This window comes from Saccostrea echinata, unplaced genomic scaffold, assembly GCF_033153115.1.
Source record: "Saccostrea echinata isolate AGI-Se365-2 ecotype Australia unplaced genomic scaffold, CSIRO_AGI_Sech_v1 ptg000054l, whole genome shotgun sequence".
In the NCBI taxonomy this organism is placed as follows: Eukaryota; Metazoa; Mollusca; class Bivalvia; order Ostreida; family Ostreidae; genus Saccostrea; species Saccostrea echinata.
In genome coordinates this window covers 63,191,106-63,213,885 of record NW_026889803.1, presented here as the reverse complement: position 1 = coordinate 63,213,885, position 22,780 = coordinate 63,191,106, and the positions used below count along the sequence as shown (strand labels likewise).

General features: G+C 33.8%; 1 protein-coding gene across 1 annotated transcript in view; it reads left to right on the top strand.

Annotated features, from left to right (window-relative positions):
- Positions 1-21,548, top strand: part of LOC133204519 (sodium/hydrogen exchanger 3-like) — a 31,162-nt gene extending 9,614 nt beyond the window's left edge. Inside the window, exons 2-12 of the mRNA XM_061340267.1 lie at positions 1,300-1,766; positions 1,974-2,230; positions 2,926-3,143; positions 4,296-4,498; positions 10,948-11,037; positions 11,467-11,537; positions 15,273-15,443; positions 17,730-17,829; positions 18,213-18,360; positions 18,491-18,550; positions 19,570-21,548. Of these exons, the coding sequence (XP_061196251.1) occupies positions 1,300-1,766; positions 1,974-2,230; positions 2,926-3,143; positions 4,296-4,498; positions 10,948-11,037; positions 11,467-11,537; positions 15,273-15,443; positions 17,730-17,829; positions 18,213-18,360; positions 18,491-18,550; positions 19,570-20,630 (2,846 nt within the window). The 3' untranslated portion in view covers positions 20,631-21,548. The remainder of the gene's footprint in view (positions 1-1,299; positions 1,767-1,973; positions 2,231-2,925; positions 3,144-4,295; positions 4,499-10,947; positions 11,038-11,466; positions 11,538-15,272; positions 15,444-17,729; positions 17,830-18,212; positions 18,361-18,490; positions 18,551-19,569) is intronic.
- The last annotated feature ends 1,232 nt before the right edge of the window (positions 21,549-22,780 follow it).

Sequence of the window (22,780 nt, the reverse complement as noted above, 5' to 3'; positions counted from 1 at the left end):
CTGGTGTAATTGTACTATTAATCTAAATGCTGTTACATTGAGTAACCTCGCAGCTAGAGGTTTGCTGAGTGGGGGCTGTTGATTCTGTAACAGAGAAATGTTTTGTTGCATGACAAGTCAAGGCTACAGCCAAGGAAAGTACATGTATTACTGTATATAATCATGACACCCACCTTTCACCAAACATACACACACACTTACTTTAAATAAAAAGAAAAATTAACAATTGATTTAAAACAAATACTGCAGAACCCATGGAATTTTTATTTTATGCCCCCATAATTGCAGATTCAGGGGGCATGTATTTTTTGATCTGTCAATCAGTCTGTTTGTCTGTTAATCTGTTTGTTTGTCCACAGAAACTTTAAGCTTGTCCATAACTTCTGAATTTTGCTAGGCTTTCATATTTCACATGTATATTCCTTGTGACAAGACCTTTCTTTGGATACCAATGTATTTGACTTCTTGAAATTGGAGTTTGACCTATTTTTGCAAAAATTTACCAAACATTAACCTTGGTCATAACTTTTGAATGATTGCAGCCATCACTTTTGAACAGTGGGTGCTAGGACTCGTATATCACTTTTGAATGATTATGCTAGGGCTTTCATATTTCACAAGTATATTCCTTTTGACAAGACCTTTTTTGGATATCAACATTTTTGAACTCTTGACCTTGGAGTTTGACCTACATTTGAAAAACTTTAACCTTGAGCTGCCAAACAGACCCATCAGTGTTTCACAAACAGATCTTGTTTTTTTTTCTCTGAAAGAGAGCTTAACAGATGTTGCCAGTCATTTATTTATATTTAGGGAAAAAGATACAAAAATATTGAATTACAAATAAAAAAAAAATATTGATCCCTTAAAGACCCATTATGCAGCTTAGTATTACGAGTAATTTCATTTGTGTAGACACAATTTTAACTCTGAAGTCTAACACATATTTTTGATGTTACCATGTTTTTATTTCACATCAATTTTGTGTACCTCTTTATTGCAAACACAAAAACTATATGTTAAAATAAAAAAGTGACAATCTACCAGACTTCAGAGTTTTAGTATATGTAATAGGTGCCAAGAAATAAAGTATATAAAAATGCAGGCAAAATATATATCTACTTCTCATATCAACATATGGTTGGTATAAGAAGTGTTGAGTGTCAAGCTTCTGGCATATGAAGCACAGAAAAAAAAATAATTTTGAACATTGCTACATGCATTATTCATTTTTATCACTTTAAAAAAAATAGATTAATTATTTTGGATCTGACATATTTTTGTGACTTTTCTCTGCAGCATTCCATTTGAATTCCAAACTTCCCACTGTGATACCAGAGAGCTGTCTCCTCATTGTGATGGGCCTTATTGTTGGAGCTCTTCTTCACTTTTCACACATTGCCAGAACTGATGAATATGTCCTCAATGCTGATGTTTTCTTCATTTATCTTCTTCCACCCATTATCTTTGATGCGGGGTACTTCATGCCTGTGCGCTCTTTCTTTGACAACCTTGGGACCATCCTGCTGTTGGCTTTTGTAAACACCTGTATCAGTGCTGGACTGATCGCTGTATCCCTGTACGGGGTCTCTCTCCTTGGCTGGTTTGGCCGCACCATCAGTATCCTAGACTGCTTTATTTTTAGTAGCCTCATTTCTGCTGTGGACCCAGTCGCGGTTCTTTCTGTGTTTGAGGAAGTCCATGTGAACCAGATGCTATACATCATCGTGTTTGGTGAATCACTTTTGAACGATGGAGTCACTGTAGTAAGTTGGTCAGATGTGATGATATCGGTGTAAAATTTCTTATATTTTACTTCAAGTGTCATGGATGACATAATTTTAAATGGATTTAATTTGATACTGACATTTCATATGTAAACATGTTTTTCCTTTTATGCAATTGCCACTTGATCATCTTTTGACGTAATAAAGCATTGCATTCAATAACAAATATTGAAAATTTTGTTCCAGGTGTTATATCATATGTTCGAGGGATTTATAGAAATCGGAGAGGAGAAGCTTATTCCTGTTGATATTGTCACCGGTCTGGGCTCGTTCTTTATTGTGGCTCTTGGTGGAACTCTAATCGGAATCGTCTTTGGTTTCTTTGGAGGATTTATCACCAAGTACACAGAGCACGTTAAAGTCATCGAACCACTCTTTGTCTTTGTCATCGGTTACCTGATGTATTTATCTGCGGAAATGTGTCACCTGTCCAGTATTTTAGCGTATGTACCTGAAGATATTTTCCATTTTACTTTTAAAACAAAACTTAATGGTAACAAAGAGAACACACATGATATTGGTAGATTTTTGGTGGAGGATGTAGAAAGGAGACGTGTATACTGTAAAACATGGTTACGGCATACACACTTATTATAAATTCATACTTACAGTGAAATGATTTTCATTCTCTTTACTTTTCAAATGTATTATGAACTTATTGAATATAAAAAATTACATTCAATAGAATCAAAATTATTTGTCACTGGCAGTTTGCTTCAAGCATGTTTTACAGTATTAACTAAAATTTGAGCAAAGGAGAGTTTGTAATGAAACAGATTGAAAATTACAATGGCTGTCCAGCTTGTACTGAAGGGGTAATTTTTTTCTCATCCATTATGTGTTCATCTGTTGTCTAGATACCGAACATATTGATGACAGAATAAGTGTATCATTGTACTCACTTATTGCCATAATTCTTACGATTTCCTTTCCCTTGATAATTAAAAAATACTTAATGTTAAAAATGTATGGCTGTGAAGAATATAAGTACACTCCAACATAGATATGTACAGGAAAATGAAAGATGATAGATGATGAAATGTTTTTTTCTGTATTGGATTTAGAAATTGAATAATAATGGACATTCACCTTTCTATGCTGTATAAAATTAATAATTTTTTGTGCGTTTATTTTACAGCCTATCCTTTGGTGGCATAGTGCTACGTCACTATCTGGAAGCTAATGTCTCACGCTCAACGCGCACCAGCATTCGCTACTTCATGAAGATGTTGGCAAACATCAGCGAGACTATTATATTTATGTTTCTGGGTCTGTCTGCCATTGTTGACACACTGGACTGGAACTTGTCGTTTATTTTCTTTGCACTCCTCTTCTGCCTCATATTCAGAGGTTTAGGTAAAAAAATATACATTGTATATATATTTATTTTAAAACCCTGGAAAAGTTATGTTTGTTTCTCTAAGTAAGGTTTTATGAGTTTAACATATGATTAACCTGTAGAGTTTTAATGAGTATAAAAATGATTAACACACCACCCCCAACCAACCAATCATTTCTTTTTACTGATGGATCACCTTTAAATTGAAACATTCACTATCAAGTTTCAGAGCCAACTTCAGGACGAGTCAATATGTGTATAATTTGAATGAAGCTTGATCATTTGATGATCCCTTTTAACTAAGTATCCAGTAAAAGGCTGATTCATGTTACAAGTGTATTGCTTAAAATAGAAACCCTTTTATAGAATATATGATATTTATGATAAATACCATAGCATTATAAGTTTGAGTGAAATTTATTTTTATTCCAAAGATGAGATGTGAGTTGGAACACATAATAGAAATACGGTACAACACAACAAGATAATATTCACTTATACTATTCAACCAAAAAACTACTCACACATAGATTCTGTCTACTTTGCAATACTTGTCTTGTACCATGTTCTACAAAATTTTAGAATCTGAAAACAGTTAAAATGTTTATGTCCATCATTGATGTCAAAACATCTTGCCTTTTTAATACTGTCATTTGTCCTTTGTAGTTGCTTTATAATTTAACAGGATGACGTACATTCATGTGAAATATGTTGCCCCCAAGTGACAATCTTGTTTTCTTCTCGACATAGATGCGTGTCCTTCAGATAAAATCTTTCATAGAGTACAATGTCAAGATTTAAATTATGGAGAACCAAACAAAAGGCATACACACAGACAATAAGATCAAATAAATAGAGACACCAAAAACTATAGGCCCACCCTCAAATAGTTACACCATCAATACATAAAAATGTATTTGTTTTAAGGAGGAAATATTCTTTGTTCATAAATTTGAATCATCACTATTGTAAACAATAGGGGAAACTTGCAGGGGAGAGATTGTATGTAAGAGAAATTGATTTGTTTTCAAACTTTCTGTACTGTTACAATACAGACTCCACTCCATGACTCCAAATAACTCCACTCCACTCAGCCTTTTACCCCAATCTGGGGAAACTCTCAACAAAACATAATACATGGTGGTAATGTGATAATTTGATTTTTTCAGGTGTGATGTTTTTGTCATGGATTCTGAACCGCCGTAGACTGGTTAAGCTAAGTGGTATTGACCAATTCATTATGGCGTATGGGGGTCTGAGAGGTGGCATTGCATTCTGTTTGGCTTTATCCTTAGAGGAAAGGCTGGTCCCTGAGAAGAGTCTGTTTGTCACGGCGACCATTGTCATCGTGTTCTTCACTGTGTTTGTTCAGGTGAGTGGGAGACCTTGTTTGAGGAAATAAGTTATTCGTTGGGGTGTTCCTGGGTACCTGGCTTTATTAATTTGCAACATAAAAAAAAAATCAGTGTATGCTATCATATTTATAAAAAATTGTCTGTATTTTAAATATTTTATGAAACATTGACTCAGGTTTAGATGTTGGGTGACTTAATTAACTTTGTGAGAGCCTCGGATTGTTTGAATGAGATCTTCAAAACTCTTGTGAAATCTCAGATTATTTATGTTTTATCTTTTTGCCAAAAATTTGTTTTAAGTGTGTTTAATTATTTCAAAAGGATACCTTTGATCATAAAACTGGTACATTGTATTGTAACTGTAATCCTAGAAACGTGGTGTAGGGGTTTTCCTTATATTTATGTCTGGTTACTGGATTCATTTCCAATTTAAAAATTGGCTATATGGTCAGAGACCAGAAGAGCTTATGCAGTAGTAAGGTGGCTGTTGTCCATCTGTCCGTCTAGCTGTCCATCTGTAAACAATATTTCAAAATGCTACTCCTCATACAGTTTTGGTCTGATTTCAGTATAACTTGGCACACAAGTAGACTTCTCTTAGATACATAATTCTTGTAAAATGGTTTTTGAATTTGAAGAACGGTGTTGCCATGGTTATTAAAAATAGAAATTTCTGATAAATATTATAACTTACAAAATGCTATTCCTCTTATACTTTTGGTCTGATTTCAATATAACTTGGCACACAAGTAGACTACACTAAAATACATAATTCTTTTATCGGTTTTTGATTTCTATGAACCTTGATGCCATGGTTACTAAATATTGAAATTTCTGAGATATACATTCAAAACCCTACTCCTCCTACAGTTTTAGTCTGATTTCAGTATAACTTGGCACACAAGTGGACTACTTTAAGATACATAATTTTTTACATCATTTGATTTTAATTAATGGTGTTGCTATGATTACTTAAAATAGAAATATCTGTGAAATTCTTTCTAAAGGCTTTTCCAAATCTTGCCACAAAAAGAGATAAACCAAGGATCATTATTCTAGTTATTGCTGTTACAAAGTTATAAGTCCAAGTGCTACTTTTTTATCCTTTGTTATAAGTAAAACCTGTAGAGCTACAGTCTCATCAGAGACTTCTGGTCTTAAATTTGTGTACAGTGCAGTTTCAAAGAAAATATGCAAGATATTTTTATAAAACAGCATATGCTGATACCTACTGTATTAGTGAGTGCTATTCAACTGCATCAAAATTTTTTGACTTTGACCACTTTAATCTTGATATCACTTTTCTTAAATTTGCATTTAACTCATTTTCAAAGAAGCAGATCAAGATATGTTTGTTAAACTTCTTATGCAGGTACATTTTGGTGAGTGTGATTCAGCTGCAACAAAAATCTTTGTCTTTGACCTTGACCTCATTTTTCTTAGATTTGCATTTAGCTCATTTTCAAAGACATGATTCAAGAATATTTTTATCTAAACATAAATACTGATACATATTTGTGATAATTACAATGTATTCAACCGTATCTAAAAATTCTGCAAATTCAAGTGGTACAGACTGACTGATAGACACAAGGATAGTTAGATGGACACAGAAGAAACCTAAGTGCTCTCTGGTTTCAACAAAGGGGACAAATGAAGAAATAAATGGTGGTGTTTGGAAACTGCAATACATGAATAGAGCATGATGTTGCATTAATTCTAGAAAAATCTATCAGGCTTGTATAGAAATTAACCCTTGAATGGTTAGCTGTCAATCATCGTAATTATATTGACGAAACTGTTAGATGCAGTTTATATAAAGGCTGTTGATGTGACTAGGTATGGTCGTTAACTGGTTTCGTGAGCTTTGGATGCTGACAAGCTCTTTACTACGTATGTCTATAACCTTTTTCTTAAAATCAATATTTCATTAATTTTATTTTTTGTTGTCTGATTATTTTATTATATAACAAAAGGATATTTGTATGTTGTAAAAGTAAGAGATTTAAAAAAAAAACTGTTATATGTATTATTTTTGTTTTTCTTTGATACTGGAATTCATACATGAATTGTATGCTAGTGGATACAACAGGTGTTGAGTTTTGTTTCTCTGTGTGTATAATATATATAAATATATAATATGTAACCAATTCCTTTAACTGAGTTTTTTTGCTGTGAAAGAGTGCTGAAAAGTAAAATGTGTACATTAAACATATTCTTGTAAGTTCCAATCCATGAAGTCATAATTTGACCTATATTTCAGAAGAGAATAACATATTTTTCTGACATACTTAAGGTGTTTTTTTTAGGTTTTTAGCTCACCTGAGCTGAAGGCTCAAGTGAGCTTTTCTGATCACCCATTGTCCGTCGTCCGTCCGTCTGTCTGTCCGTCCGTCCGTCCGTCCGTCTGTAAACTTTTTACATTTTCAACTTCTTCTCAAGAACCACTGGGCCAATTTTAACCAAATTTGATACAAAGTATCCTTGGGTGAAGGGGAGTTTAAATTGTTAAAATAAAGGGCCAAGTCCCCTTACAAGGGGAGATAATCAAAAAAAGACAAAAATAGGGTGGGGTCATTAAAAAATCTTCTTCTCAAGAACTACTGGGCCAAAAAAGCTGAAACTTATGTGGAAGCATCCTGGGATAGTGTAGATTTAAAATTGTTAAAATCGTGACCCCCGGGGGTAGGGCGGGGCCACAATAGGGAATCCAAGTTTTACATTGAAATATATAGGAAAAATCTTTAAAAATCTTCTTCTCAAGAACCACTGGGCCAAAAAAGCTGAAACTTATGTGGAAGCATCCTGGGATAGTGTAGATTTTAAATTGTTAAAATCATGACCCCTGGGGGTAGGGCGGGACCACAATAGGGAATCCAAGTTTTACATTGAAATATATAGGAAAAATCTTTAAAAATCTTCTTCTCAAGAACCACTAGGCCAGAAAAGCTGAAACTTATGTGGAAGCAACATGGTGTAGTGTAGATTTTTAATTGTTAAAATCATGACCCCCGGGGGTAGGGCGGGGCCACAATAGGGAATCCAAGTTTTACATTGAAATATATAGGAAAAATCTTTAAAAATCTTCTTCTCAAGAACCAGTAGGCCAGAAAAGCTGAAACTCATGTGGAAGCATCATGGTGTAGTGTAGATTTTTAATTGTTAAAATCATGACCCCTGGGGGAAGGGCGGGGCCGCAATAGGGAATCCAAGTTTTACATTGAAATAAATAGGAAAAATCTTTAAAAATCTTCTTCTCAAGAACTACTTGGCAAGAAAAGCTGAAACTTATGTGGAAGCATCCTGGGGTAGTGGAGATTCTAAATTGTTAAAATCATGACCCCCGGGGGTAGGGCGGGGCCACAATAGGGAATCCAAATTTTACATTGAAATATATAGGAAAAATCTTTAAAAATCTTCTTCTCAAGAACCATTAGGCAAGAAAAGCTGAAACTTATGTGGAAGCATCCTGGGGTAGTGGAGATTCTAAATTGTTAAAATCATGACCCCCGGGGATAGGGCGGGGCCACAATAGGGAATCCAAGTTTTACATTGAAATATATAGGAAAAATCTTTTAAAATCTTCTTCTCAAGAACAACTGGGCCAGAAAAGCTGAAACTTATGTGGAAGCACCTTGGATAGTGTAGATGCTAAATTGTAAAAATCATGACCCCCGGGGGTAGGGCGGGGCCACAATAGGAAATCCAAGTTTTACATTGAAATATGTAAGAAAAATCTTCTTCTCAAGCACAACTGGGCCAGAAAAACTGAAACTTATGTGGAAGCATCCTGGGGTAGTGTAGATACTAAATTATAAAAATCATGACCCCTGGGGGTAGGGCGGGGCCACAATAGGGAATCCAATTTTACATTGAAATATGTAAGAAAAATCTTCTCAAGAACAACTGGGCCAGAAAAACTGAAACTTACGTGGAAGCATCCTGGGATAGTGTAGATTTTTAATTGTTAAAATCATGACCCCCAGGGGTAGGGCGGGGCCACAATAAGTATTAGAAGGGGGAAATCTGGTAAAGAACAGCATGGCCAAAGTTACTCAGGTGAGCGATGTGGCCCATGGGCCTCTTGTTACATTCATTTAACTTCACTTCTGCATTACATGAGCTTGTTTTGCGAGGGTAGATTAGAGGTTGTTCGCGTGCTTTCTGAAATCAGTATGGTCTTCTCAGTGTTTGTCTGAAGTATGATTGATTCAACACCGAGAAAAATCATAATAACAAAAGCAGGCTTCAAAAATGCAGTGTTTTTTTTTTTTAAATAAATTTAATGTAGATTTTTTTGGTTGATGTTGATTGTTTGTTTGTTTTGGTTGTTCTTTTCAAAAATATTATTTAATACGTACTCATCTAATTTCAAGGTGCACTAAGCTTAGTCATTGTAAACTCGCTTGAAATTTGAAACTTTGTTTGTTAGGGTTACATTTAAATGTTTGAAAATAAACAAGTAAGAGCATTTTAAAATTCAGAAATAATAATGAAATGGAAAGGTTCCATATTAATAAGATTTTTCAACCACAAAGAAATTCATTCATTTGAAATTAACATTATGTAACACATCTTTATTTGATTTTAACTAGTGATTAAGAAATATTTACAGTTGAACTTCGGTATCTCGAACACTGATATATCAAATACCACGGATATGTTGAAGTAATTTTGAAGTCCCAAGCGCTTATTCCTTAGTATTTTACCCTGGATATCTCGAGACCTCAGATATCTCAAATTTTTTTCTTGGTGCAATCAAGTTTGAGATAATGAGGTTTGACTGTATATAATTCCTAGAGAGTGTGAATACTTATATCCCAAAGTTCAATAGTTTAAAATTCAAGACTTATTGAGATAGATGATCTCTTGCTTCTAAAGCAAAGGTCAATGAACAGACAGTTTATGCTGTCAGCAACCTAGACCCCTAGTTCATTTATTGATTGCATGGCTTTTGTATAGGGGTAGAAAACAAGGCTTTTGTTAAAAGTACTAGTGTTGTTGACATTTAGAATATGTGCTGGGCACCAGAATACATGATAGTGTACAAGATCTGGTAGAGGGTTAGTAGGTGTTAATACTAGTGCATTTACTGCTTTGTCTTATAGTAAACTAGTGAACAACAAAAACACTTGCTTGGGGTTGGAAACTTAAAGGTAAGGAAAGATGTTCGCTTTTAGTGTCCAGTGAGTTTAATGGGAGATCCAAGGATTTGTTGTCAAGTCATTGATTATTTTGTGTTAACTGAATTGTTTTAATAAAGCTTGGGTAACCAGAAGTCTGAGTTTGATCAGGATACAAAGGATTGCCAATAATTTTTTTTTATTAATTTAATCAACAAAGGCGATATAAAGTTAGAAGCAGAACAATGAGATTGCATTAAATATACCTTTGCAGGAGATGTATGCTGTTATATGATTTAGATTTATGTGTGCCAGTTATCTGTAAACTTATATTAACCTAGCTAATTATATAGAGCAATTACCAAATGGTGTCATTGCCATCAAGTTTTGATGACCTAGAAATTAGAAAATATATATACATTTGCCTCATTTTCTTCAGTTTGATTTTCATGTATTAACAATTCTGTACAATTATTTCTTTAAATTCTTTTGATTTTTTAAAATTAATTTTTACTATTTATTGTCAATAGAGCTTTAAAGTATCTTTTTTTATCAAAATATGAAGTTAGGAAACATGTAACCAGTAAATCAATACTTATTATAATATACATGTATTTAGAATTGAATTTCTTGCTAAAACTTCAAAAGTTCAGGCAATTCAGGAGCCTGCTTTGGTAAATGCATAGGTTATAATCTACAAGCTAGTCAGCTACAAGTATCAGAGCCACATGGGGGCTTACATTATCCACGTATTCATTGTGGGTATAATCTCTTAATGATATAACAGAGTTTATTAAAGCACAATAGTCATGATTCTATAAAGTACAAAGTAAAAACTCTAACATAAAGCTTACACTGGGGTAGGCTCTTAAATACGTTTCACTCCAGTAATTTCTGAGTAAGGCAGGTCAGACGTGGGTGATATATATGTATTATAGTATTTAAATCTTGCTGTGGTAGTAATTCAAAAGCCCTTTACGTCGTCATTTCCTGCATGAGTGTATATCTTTGTTGTAACGACACCAGAGAATGGGGAAGAAATGGCGAGGGTAGCTTAAGTACTGAGGTTAGATTCTCTATAATTTTTGTTTTCCTCTGATACTACACAATATCTGGCTGTTATTGTATAAAGTGTAAACTCAGCTGATGTAGCACGAAAGGAAGTGACCTTGTGAGCATGCTGTAGTTTCATGTACCGTCAAAATCAATGTTGTCCTATGTATAAGGCTCGAGTTTGTCATTTCTGTGAGTGGGAGGATGGATGAGGACATCTAGGACTAATGAGGACTGATGAGGACACTCAGGGGACAGCTAAGACTAATGTTTACTGTGTTCTTTTACAGGGAATCACCATTAAACCTGTTGTGAATGCTCTCAAAGTGAAAAAAGAGGGAAACAATGATCCAAGAATGACAGAGAAAATTCAAGAATCAGTGAGTACTTAATGCATTTTTTTCCCTCAAAAGATTGAGAATAAGAGATAATATTTTGTGAGTTTAATTTGCCATCATGTTAATTTATTGCAAATGAACAATGTACACTGTGTAAGACATCAAATTGAATAATGATGTTATAGATGGAATAGGGATGTGATTATACATATATATTATTGTGAATTACAGAAGGTTCGTGAAAGATTTAATGCCTGTTGTTACTGAAGTTAAATTTATTGATATTATGCACTTGCACGACTTTTTAGTTCAGCACACTTTCCTTCCTGTACTGAGTTATTGTGTTTATAAAAGTATGAAGGACATGTAGCTATCTCTTTCCTGCTTTTTTTATTAAATCACCAGTGTGTGTAACTCTGGAACAAATAGATTTCTAGGGATAGAAGTATTAATAACTTCTCCCTTTTTTAGTTCATGGACCATCTTATGGCAGGAATGGAGGGGATTACAAAACATTCCAGTCACAACCTCATGCGGATCAAGTGAGTAGATTATCTACTTAACATTTTGTAATGGGGTGTGGGGAAACCAGGTGTTATTAAACTATGTAATGTTGTGAAATGTCGTGTTTTTGTAGAATTATAGACTGAGGGTATTGATCGTTATATGTTGATGACTGGTAATTGTGTCTGTGATGTCTAGCATGAATTTGTCACATGTTGTTGTCAATACAGCACATAGTATTTGCAATATAAACAGGATTTTTGGTCATTAAGTCTATTTACCCCCTAGTGTTTTCTGTCTTCATTAATTTTCTGTTATGGACATCCTTAACCAGCGATGATATTGTTTTGTGTAGGATTTTAATTATCACCACATCTGTTTTTCTGTATTGTTGTTGTCACTGCATGTAGTTATACATGTAGTAACAGGGGATTTTTAATCTTATTAATCCCACAAGATAATACAGGATCTTCCTGTAATTCCTTTAATTCTCTGAACCATTTACAAAATAGTGGTCATAAATGAGATTCAATAATTATAATTTCAAAATGTAAGAAAAGATTCCCCCACCCTTCACATGAATGGCCAGGAATCCCCTCAATACTGATCCTTATTCAGGCCTGTAGGAAGCAATTTCAGTTTAGGGGGCACAACCATACATTTTTCAGTTGTGGGTGAGCACTATCAACTATCAGAAATTCCTTGACAAGCAACAGAAAAAAAGGTCATCAGATGTTGTCATTGAGGGGGCACAAGTATATAGTAGCTATGTTTTCTATACTTTTCTGTATATCGGCAAAATTATTGGTGGAAACCCCGAACCCCCGTTCATTATGTTTTCTATACTGTTCTGTATTATATCGGCGAAATTATTGGGGAGGGGATTCGGGATGTCTTCTGTATTTCAGATTTAACCACTACTAGCTCAGTTGCTTGTTAAAATTCGGTGAAAGTTTATATTCACAGTATCAAGATGTAATAATCTATTAATTAAACTGTAATGCATTACTGAACATTTTTAAAAACTGGTTAATAGTTATCATTACTAAAAATTTTCCTTCATGTACGAAAGAATATCAGATATCATTACCAAAAATTTGAAACGAGATACCGGTTGAGGTCTACAAGTGAGGGAGAAAAAGTTTACAAACACTGGTCATGTATCTTGTGTCTTGTCATGACAGGTCACACCAGCATTATATTCCACTTTGGGCTACAAGTACTTCACAGCAGCTGATGTGTGAATTTTTATGTTGAAGATTATAAACATTAATTTAATCAACAGTAAAAATATATTCTAGTGAAATAGTGCTGATTATCAGTTAAAATCATTAAAACTCCTATTTCATATCATAATGAGATGTGGTCATCAGTACAGCTAATGGGTAGATTAATTTGGTATATAACTAATTAATTAAATTTTAGTAATGATATAAAGAAAATTTTTTGGTATTGCAATACACATGTATCAATTTTTTCAGTAATTAATGTAAAATTGCGATCTGTTTTGGTAATGCAAAACTGCGATTTGCTTTGGTATTAAATGCACGATCTGTTATACTATTCTGTGTAATAATGTGGAAATTACAGTTACAGTAGATGTTTGTGACGTCACATTGAGTATTGGACCAGGTTTCTGTCCAAAAGTCTGTGTAGATTCTGACCTTAATCAGGGGTTATATTGATCTATAGAAATCTGTATGGAGATTTAGCAGTGGACAAAGTTCATTATTTAATCCACTTAACTCACAATAAAAGGATTATCCCTTTGATCCTGGGTAGATTTCCGTATATAATGATCACAGGTTTATCATATGAACATGTAGTGTTAGCCTAATTTGAACTTTGTCCTTGACCTATTATATACTTCTGTGAAAGTTTTCCAAAATTTCAACCTTAAAATTAAACTTTTAATATATAGGCCCATAGTTCATTAAGACTTCATATTTACATATGTAGCCTAATTAAAATTACAATGTGGAGCAGAGATCAGACATTAAGTTTGTACCTTCAAAATATATACCTAAGCTTAGCTAAACTTGCTGTCTCAGAGTATTACATTTCAGGCGAATAGATAACTGATTAGGCTCTGTCAGCACACTACCATAAATATTTAATCCCTAAAGATTGTTAGTGTGCCTTAAGTGAGAGTATTTTTAGAAAAAGAAATATCTGTTTCTATGAATTTCTAACAAGCCAATCAATTCACCAAAAGACCTATACCCCAAATAATCCCAGATCCACTCCATAGATGTCTCCCAAATTATCAGTTGTGAGGTTTACTTAGGTTATATAATTTTGTGCGCAGTTCTGCTAACGTACACTCAATTTGAAACAACCTTGGTAGAAGTAATAATTTATTATGTTATTTATATTTTCTCATAAACAATAATCAAATAGCTTCAGGAAAACCTCATTTTTTATTTGAAATAGTGACGCTCAAAATACTGATGACATGCTAGATTCAGTGTCCTTCTACTCAATTTCCTGCTCAAGAAAACGCAGAAGATTGCCGATACATCAATCTTCCCTTTCACTTGTCAGTTCCCCCCCATCAGCATTATTGATCTAAATTTTTAAGATGTGCAAGCTTAAACTGATGTCAGAAAAAAAGGATATGCAATTTGTTTTTCAAAGTCATGCTTTATTGTTTGAGAGTCACTGTTTAGTTATTATCCCCCCTATTGTTGTGAAGAGGCCCAAAGTTTTAGTTCACCAAGGTTGTGGGAACAGGTTAAATAATGTGTTAAGTGTTTTCTTCTTCTAACCCATATTCACAAAAGAAACTGCTGTTAACATTATTTGAAAACATAATGAATATGTCAAGGTTATATTTACAATTCAGAAACACACAGTATGGTGTCAGCAAAAGAGAGAACAATGGGGATCATTAATATGTACAGGAGTTTCCCCACAGTTAGTGTTCCTGATGTCTCCAGAGTGTATTTAATGTCCTGGGTTTCATTGCATCATGAGATTTTCAGTATTTGATAATTAGAATCAATTTCTTTTTTCTGTGTGCTGTCTATTGCCTTTTTAGTTCTTTCCCACAGCAGTTTTGCTTGCCAATAATATTGATGTAAATATCTTTGTTCAGGAGACTCTGTTGGAATAATAGGGTGGTTGGACTTAGAATTGTAAAAAAAAAAAAAAAAAAAAAAAGGCTTTGAGTGCATTTTATTGGCTCAATTATATATGAAATGGATTTTGATGTGATTGTGAAATTATGGGTGGAAATCAACTTAAAGACAGGACCTCCTGTATTCAGCATATATTGGCCACTTACTGAGAAAGTATATATGTAATATTTGGTTTATTATTCATATTGATGTGCATTTCTGTACGTAATTCATTAGGGCTAGATAATAAAAAAAATAGACGTCAAATTCCAGTGATTGATATGGAACTTTTGACAGGGGAATACATTAAATACATATTATTTATTATTTGTGCAACTCTATAAGATTGTTTCCCAGCACATATGTTAATAGCTTTGTCAGCTAGGACTCTTAAAGGAGCAGGTACTAGAAAAGGTCATAGTGCAGTCATTGAACAAAAGGTGAAAGTCTCTCAAAGCACACTGATTAATTTTTATTTAAATCAACTTTCATGTTGTGTTTAGTAATTCATGAGGATCTGTGATTAGTGTATATGTGTTTATGTGAAGAAGGAAAGAGCTTTGGATCCACCTATAGATTTCTTTACCCGATATGACCTAATGCCCCTTTATAGGGTCACCTGATAGAGTCCTTTATCTAGAGTTTTATTTACAGGTTTCGGCATTTCAATCATAACTACCTGAAACCCCTGTTTAACAAAGAGGCCCCCCAAACAAAGGCCAAGAAAGTTCTGGAGGTCTACCACACCATTAGTGTTGCTGAGGCACTTGACCAGGTCGGAAATGAGGTGGACGTCAACCAAAAAAAGCCACTGGTTTTCTCTGGGTAAGCTTTCTCATCATATATTTTTAGAACAAAGGAAATGTTTAGTACATATAAATTGAAACAGCTGGGTTTTGATCTTTGTGTAGTTGATTTTGGCCATGCTGCTGTTTTAGCAAGGTTAGTTGAAAGGAGAGCAATAAATACACTGTTTGTTTATGATGGCATTCCTTGTGTCTTTTATCAAATGTTGAAAGAGAACCAGGTACCTCTCTAGCTTTCACCTTTGTGTTTTTGTCTGCACCTAAAAATCTCCCATTTTTTAGGCAGCCATAAATTTAGATTAGCTAAACCAATGGAGGAAAAACAAGGAAGATAAATTTCAGACTGATAATAGCATTAACTTTATCAAGATTAGTGTCTGAAAATCAGTTGTTGGGAGACCTTTTCACCAGTCATGGCAAAAGTTGGTTTCAAGCAATCCATGCACTTTTATCTCTATTTCATTCTTTTTGATATTTCAAGGTTTTTGTCCTGTCTTTTCTCCATTCTAAAAATGTATGTTTTAATTATTATTTTATGAAATACTATAAACATTAATTAAGGTACTACCTGACTTGAAAAAAAAATTCGAAATGGTCACTAAGTGTAAAGTTTTTGAGTAGCAAGGGAACTAGGGGTCAAGATAAATGATTATCCAAACAAAAAAAGTAAACACCAATATATCCCATTATCAGCTTATAGCATAAAGGAACAGATTGATTTATGTACAAATAAATATATGCTGGTGACCAAACAGAGGATAAATAAGTTTTTTTTCTTACTATTCTCATTAGGATTAAGACATTTTTTAAACAAAAATTACCAGTGATTAAAATAACATAAAGGTAAGAAATTGCATCATTGCCTCCTGCTGTATATACGTATATATGTTTTAATCTGTCGGGCATTCACCCCTACAGAAGTTTACTAGTTCTAAACTACAGCACATTAAAATCATATTTGTGTGCAAATTTCTGTGCAAAGTGCCCTTTTGGATTGGAGTGTATATTAAGGTCATATGGTATATTTGTGCACATAGAATATGAAGTAATGAATGTTGGGGACAGAGATGTGTTTATTTGTGTCAGTAAGACTGTTTACTTGACAGGTCAAAAGTGTTAAACCCAACATTAAGTGGACCATGACAAATGTCACACATCATAGGGTAGGAATTCATTATTTAACTAAAGACAAACATGTGAAACAGGTATATGTGTTTAATCTGTACTAGATACCTGAATGACTTGTGCACTCTCTGGGATTGGGGGTCTATTTAGGCCTGATTTTGTGTTTGTTTTTTTTTACATGTATAACCATAGTTCTCTGCTGATTAGTTCAAATAGACATCTTTTGATTAGCCAGGTAATTGACTAATTGAGGAAATGATTATTCTTTTATTTAAGACTTTAATGCTTGATCAAATGCAGGAAATAACAAGTTTGCTTGTAAGTGGGACTTTGGTAGAGTGATAGTTTGATGAGGGAACTTTTACAAGGGGTTATGTGTCCTTTCTTACATATATAACCAGTAGCTTTAATTGATGTACTTTTAAAATAACAAATCTTAGCCATGAGAAATTTTCATCAGAAAGTTAAAAGTACCATTTTTCTATTCTCATATATCCTTTTTTTTAAATGTTGAAACAAGTCCATGAATAATTAAAAAAAAATAAGAACAAAGAATGCGTGAAGGTTTTATTAATAACAAATTTCTAGGGAAAATAAGTGCACAATATTCAAAGGAATTTTTTTGAAGCCTGGCTGATATTGGATCAGTTATATCACAAGCAATCAATAACTACAGATCCCAAGGAATAAATAAAATATTACATAAGCTACGTAACATTAGTTCTTCTTGGAGGGTACAGAAGCTGTCTCAGTTTATCAATCAGGGGTAGACATACGGCCAATAAGATGTATCTCATGGATTGAAAAAAAGGCAAATCAATGTTATCACCTAATCTCCAAAGGAAAGCTAAGGAAGAAAACCTTGGGCAGAGTTATATATTCTGATTAAGGCTGATAAAAAAATGTGAAGGTTTTATTACGTATTTACTTTTAGTAAGACTTGGCTTAAGGAGACTTGAAATGGAAATATAACAGTCCTATATATGTTAAATAACTGACACGTAATAGTGCCATCAGGTGTGATTTATAGAGGGAGGTGCAATGAATTAAAATTTTGAAAATTCGGTTGATGAGAGAAATTATCTGAATGACATTTAAATTAGTTACTTTTGCCTACATAAGAAGGGATGCCATATTTATGACACAGTTGTCTGACCTTGTCCTCTGTCTTCTGATGTAGGGCATCCAATGTGTACAAAAGGACACCGTCAGGCTTTGTAAACACAGGTTTCCGAGCAGAAAACATGGCCAACGAGCAAGTGGAGCCTACAAATCAAAATGTAAGAAATATCTTCTTTTTTTTTAATGGAGGAAAAAAAAAACATTGTGTGATTTATTTATAATGTATAAAGTTAATCTTGAAAATTAATCTTCTTGTCACATAAAATTTTCATAGTATAATCCAGTATTCATTTAATGTAAATTATATAATTCATGGAATAATTATGAGAGGAAATTTTTAGTGTGAAATATTATTTGAAACTACAATGAAACAAACTGTAGAATGCGGAGAATCTGTATATAATTTGCAAATTTAGAAAGGCAATAACACTCCCATATGACTATACCACAATGACTCCAGCGTACTGTAAGAATGAACTAGCTAGGTGACACCAAGATGATTACTTGTTAAGTACAGTGGAATAATTCCCTTTCTTTGTAGGAGTCACTGACAGGAAACATGGAGGACCCTCCAGTCTACAAGTGTGTTGAGGATCCTGTTGTCAAGGAAACTGTTGTCATAGAGAGGCCAAGGTCATCACCTCCAGTGGGGGGAGGTAGCGATACTGCCCGTAAAGGAAGTGAAAAAAGTAAGATGTATAATTTGAAAAAATTTAAAACAAAATTTTTTAAAAAACGCTAAGAGAATTATGGTGAGATTTCTAGCTATTTTGAGGTTTTTACCTTGCTGAAAAGTAGATAACTTGATTTAATTTTTAGGTGAAACCAGTGATGAATTTGAGAATGTGACTATCAGATTTAAACAGCCACTGGACCATGGTAAATAATTCTTGTGATTGATGTGGACTATCTAGCATGTGCCATCTGTGTTTGGCTTTTATTTAGCTGAGTGGTTGGGTTTTTTTTTCTGGTTGCATTTGTGTAATTATATCATGCATGAATTTGCTGTTTATGAGAATCATTTGTGAAAATGGTTTCATTGTTGATTAAATAAGTTGGTGTCTAAGTCTTACTTCAGAAAGTCTATTTTTGTTAGTAGTTAGTAGATATATATCTGGATAGTACACTGTACTTACTGGTGACTGTTATTATTAGTAAGGCAACAGGGTACTTTTAAAATATGCAGCATCTTCATGTTTTGGTATACATTAAATTTATTTATAGTGTTTACTAATAACTTTTCCCATTACTAGTATTTATTTGCTAGCTGACAATTTTACAAACTGGTAGCATTTATATTTTGTTTATGTTTTATTTTGAGCATTTATTGGCATGAATGATACATTTACAATGTCTCTGAATATTTATCTACTCACATATTGTCTTCTTTTTAAAAAAAATGACAAAGAGTAAAAGGATAAGTCATTTGAGGGAGGATTAAAGATCGTGTTTTCTGAAAGAAATATGAACCACTGATAACTTCCATGCAAGAGTCTTTTAAAGTCACTACCTGGACTTAAAGTGTGCCTTGTATTATAACACAAAATAACTGTGTGCTATTCTAATTCCTAAGTATATAATATATTAAGGTAACCCCTGTCTTTATGCTAACAGTATACTAATTCCTGTTTAACTAATACTTCTGTATATATGTTGTGATTTTTCTTTTGTTGTGATGTGGTATTTTATATGCTATTCAAGAAAATTGATTTATTTTATATTTTGATTTATATAATTGAGATTTAATGCTTATACAATTAAATTATTATATAATATTAAATAATTGTATATTATGTATTCTTTATGTTAAGATAATCCTATGACAAAGAATATTTAGTTTCATTAAAGTGCATTTAGATGAAGCTTTAGATTTAGAGTGTTTCGTTTTTTATCATTAGCTCATGGAGTTGACCAGATCAAAGAAAATTCTGACTTCTCATCTGAAAGCTATTCCATTGGGGAAAATATTTCTGAACCTTCCACAGTCACCTATGCAAATGAGGGGGAACCCCCCATTGAAGCAGCACCATTACAACTACCATTACCCTGGAAAAAGGCACCTGCTCAGGAAAGCATTAAGGTGGGCATTAATTGTGAAGTGCCAAATACAATGGAACCAATAGTAACTGCAGCTGAATCAGTTTTCCCATGGAAAAAATTCCCAAGGGATCCGATCCCTTTTTCCTCTTCCTTGGCGTATTCAGATGACAGTGCTCCAGTTGTTGCTGAGGCTCCTACTTGGGTTAACAATCTCTCCTACAGCCACCTGAAAGAATCAGGATCCCCCTATGCTTCCCCTGAAGTGACCTTAATTCCTGAACCCAGGCAAAATCATACCTCTATTTTTGATCTTTTCAAAAAGGATGATCCAGTAGAAAAGTGTTTGGATGCATGTGTGGCTAAATTAAATGCTGCTATGGATGATACTGACAGCAAAAGTCATGCTTCTGGGGACACTATTCCTCCACCATGGAGTCACCATGGTGACGATGCAGATGATCTACCAGTGCCATCTGTGATGGAAACATGTGGAGTTAAAAATAATCTCCTATTATCCAATCATACACTTCCTCCCCCCTCACATCATGTTATCTTACCCACAGTTCATTTCTCTGAGGACTCTGTAACACAGAGTCACAGTGATGAAGGGGAGGCCCCCAAACCATTGAAATCTCTACCAGGATCTGCTTCAGCTCCTGATCTGCCAAAACACTTTCAGGTTATTGAACCAATGACCAAGTCACGACTCCATTCGGAGTCTATGTTGGAGGATTTAGACTTTCACGACCAAGCTGTATCACGAGTAAACGAGTGGTTGTCTGCGACAATCAGCGAGGAGGGAGGGATAGTTATACCAATTCACGTACCCACTCCAGACCTTTCCAGTGACAATGATGCAGACTGCAGCAGTGAAGGAGAAGGCGATGACGACTGGGACTTTGACCGTGATGATTTATGATGACAACCTCACTCTAGTCCAGAATACTCAATTGTCTTTCCAAAATATGCTTATATGAATTTGTGCATTGCTAGTCATTGAATGCCTAGTGATTGAAATGTTTTGTTTTGGGGTTTTTTTGAGTGTCAAAATTTGTATTTCTTTATGGCAATAAGTCATTTTTGTGCTGAATATTTGAGCTTCAATCATATTATCATTCCATAGATTCCATGAAATCAGGTTTATGACATTCATCATCCAATCTTCCTCATTTATACAGTACTACATGATGTAACCAGAAAATTCAATGCCAATCTAAACATTCAGGGATTTCACTTCAGGAGATGTTTTACATAAAAAAGAGAAAAAATTATACGGCATATCATTTTTTAATTGAAGAACAAATTTTACCCGCAGTTCCAATTCTTCTGGCATTAGTAAACGAGTGATAGGTAATTTATACATGTTGGATCTCAGGTTGTTATTATGTAACGTTAGTACAAATCATTGAATGTGTAAATTATTTAACACTGAAGAATGTATAATTGATAACTTTCACCTGTCCTGGATGTGAAGAGATCCTACTTTGTCACATCTTTATCTGCATTTCCTTTCTATGAAAGATAACATTTGTCACATTGAACTTCAGACATGAAGTGTGCTTCAACATTTTATGACTTTTATTTTTTAACGTGAAAAGTGCATGTGCAATAAAATTTTCTTATGATAGAGAAAAAAAAAAGCATCATGAAAGATGCTTACAAAATGAATTTCCATTTGGATTTAAAACATATCATGACAAAAAATTTATAAGAATTACTTTTTTTTTTACTATGCATGCATGTAAGGTGAAAGGATTGGAAGTCTGGCAATTTCTTCCTAACATTACAATGAGATTTAATATCTGAAATAAAAAATAAAAAAAGTCTCGCATTATTATTCTGAGAAGTCATTATGAAGTGGCCTTTGACTCATTTATCGTAGGTGATCAAAGTTTTACACAGAAAACTTAAACTTTTCTTTTCAAGAAGCACTCCATTATTTGAAGGGAAAAGTGTCCTGGAGTATTGACATTGTATGGAGTATGTCCAGGGGTAGGGTGGGGCCACAATGGGCGATCAAAGTTTTACATAGGAATATATAGGGGGGAAAATTTAAATTCTTTTCAAGAACAGCAAAACCATGATTAGTCATATTTTTTATATGGAAGTATTCACAGTTAGTGCAGATTCAGGTTTGTTAACATCATGACCCCAAGGGGTAGGGTGGCCCACAACAGGCAATCAAAGTTTTACAGTGGGCCAGCTCTGAAACGTTCACCAGGAAAATGTAGGTTAGATCAACTAAACCAAGGTCTGTAATGTGCATCATCTATACAAGGTTTATCCAAGTAGGCCGTATAGTTATAATTACTTTGGAATGAACCTGTTTCAATAAATGTAGGTCAGATCCACCATTTGAAGCAAGTCTGTCAATGTATAGTTTAGTAATGTGCATCCCTAAATGCCTCATCCATGCAAGGTTATCTACCTAGGGCTTGTGTAATTCAATTTCCTGGAAATTTTTTTAACTGGATAGAACTACAGGATATTTGGGGGGGGGGGGGGGTTGCATCACTTTGCTAAAGCTCCATTTAATAACAGCTAAAAAAAATCCTGTTAGTTGTTAGGAAAATCTCTATGATATAGAATGTGTTTTAATACTTAATATGCTTTTGAACTTTGGTTCTTCTATCGAATTAATCCCTCTAACCATGATCTATTAGTAATAGACCAGATAGTGTTTTGTTTAAGGAGAGAATTCATATAGTAATTAATTTCCTTCTTTAGAATATTGTAAGGAGTATTTTGTACGTTGGGTGATTTTTTTCATTATGAAATGTCTAAAAACTGTTTCTAACGAAGTGAATTTGGTAAAAAATAACCAACAGAGCAATTTGAACATCATGGCTGACAGAAAATATACACTTTTACATTTTGATACATTTATATAGAGACTGGCCTTGACCTTAATGATGACCTTCTTGTATTGTGGATTTACAAATGCATTATACATAATAAAATCTGCATCAGTTGACATTTGAATTGTTAAAAGAGTAGATAAGAGAAGGTCACAGGATCCTTTAGGAAATGGTATGCTTTTCTTGCAAATCATCATGCAGGTGCCCCGAA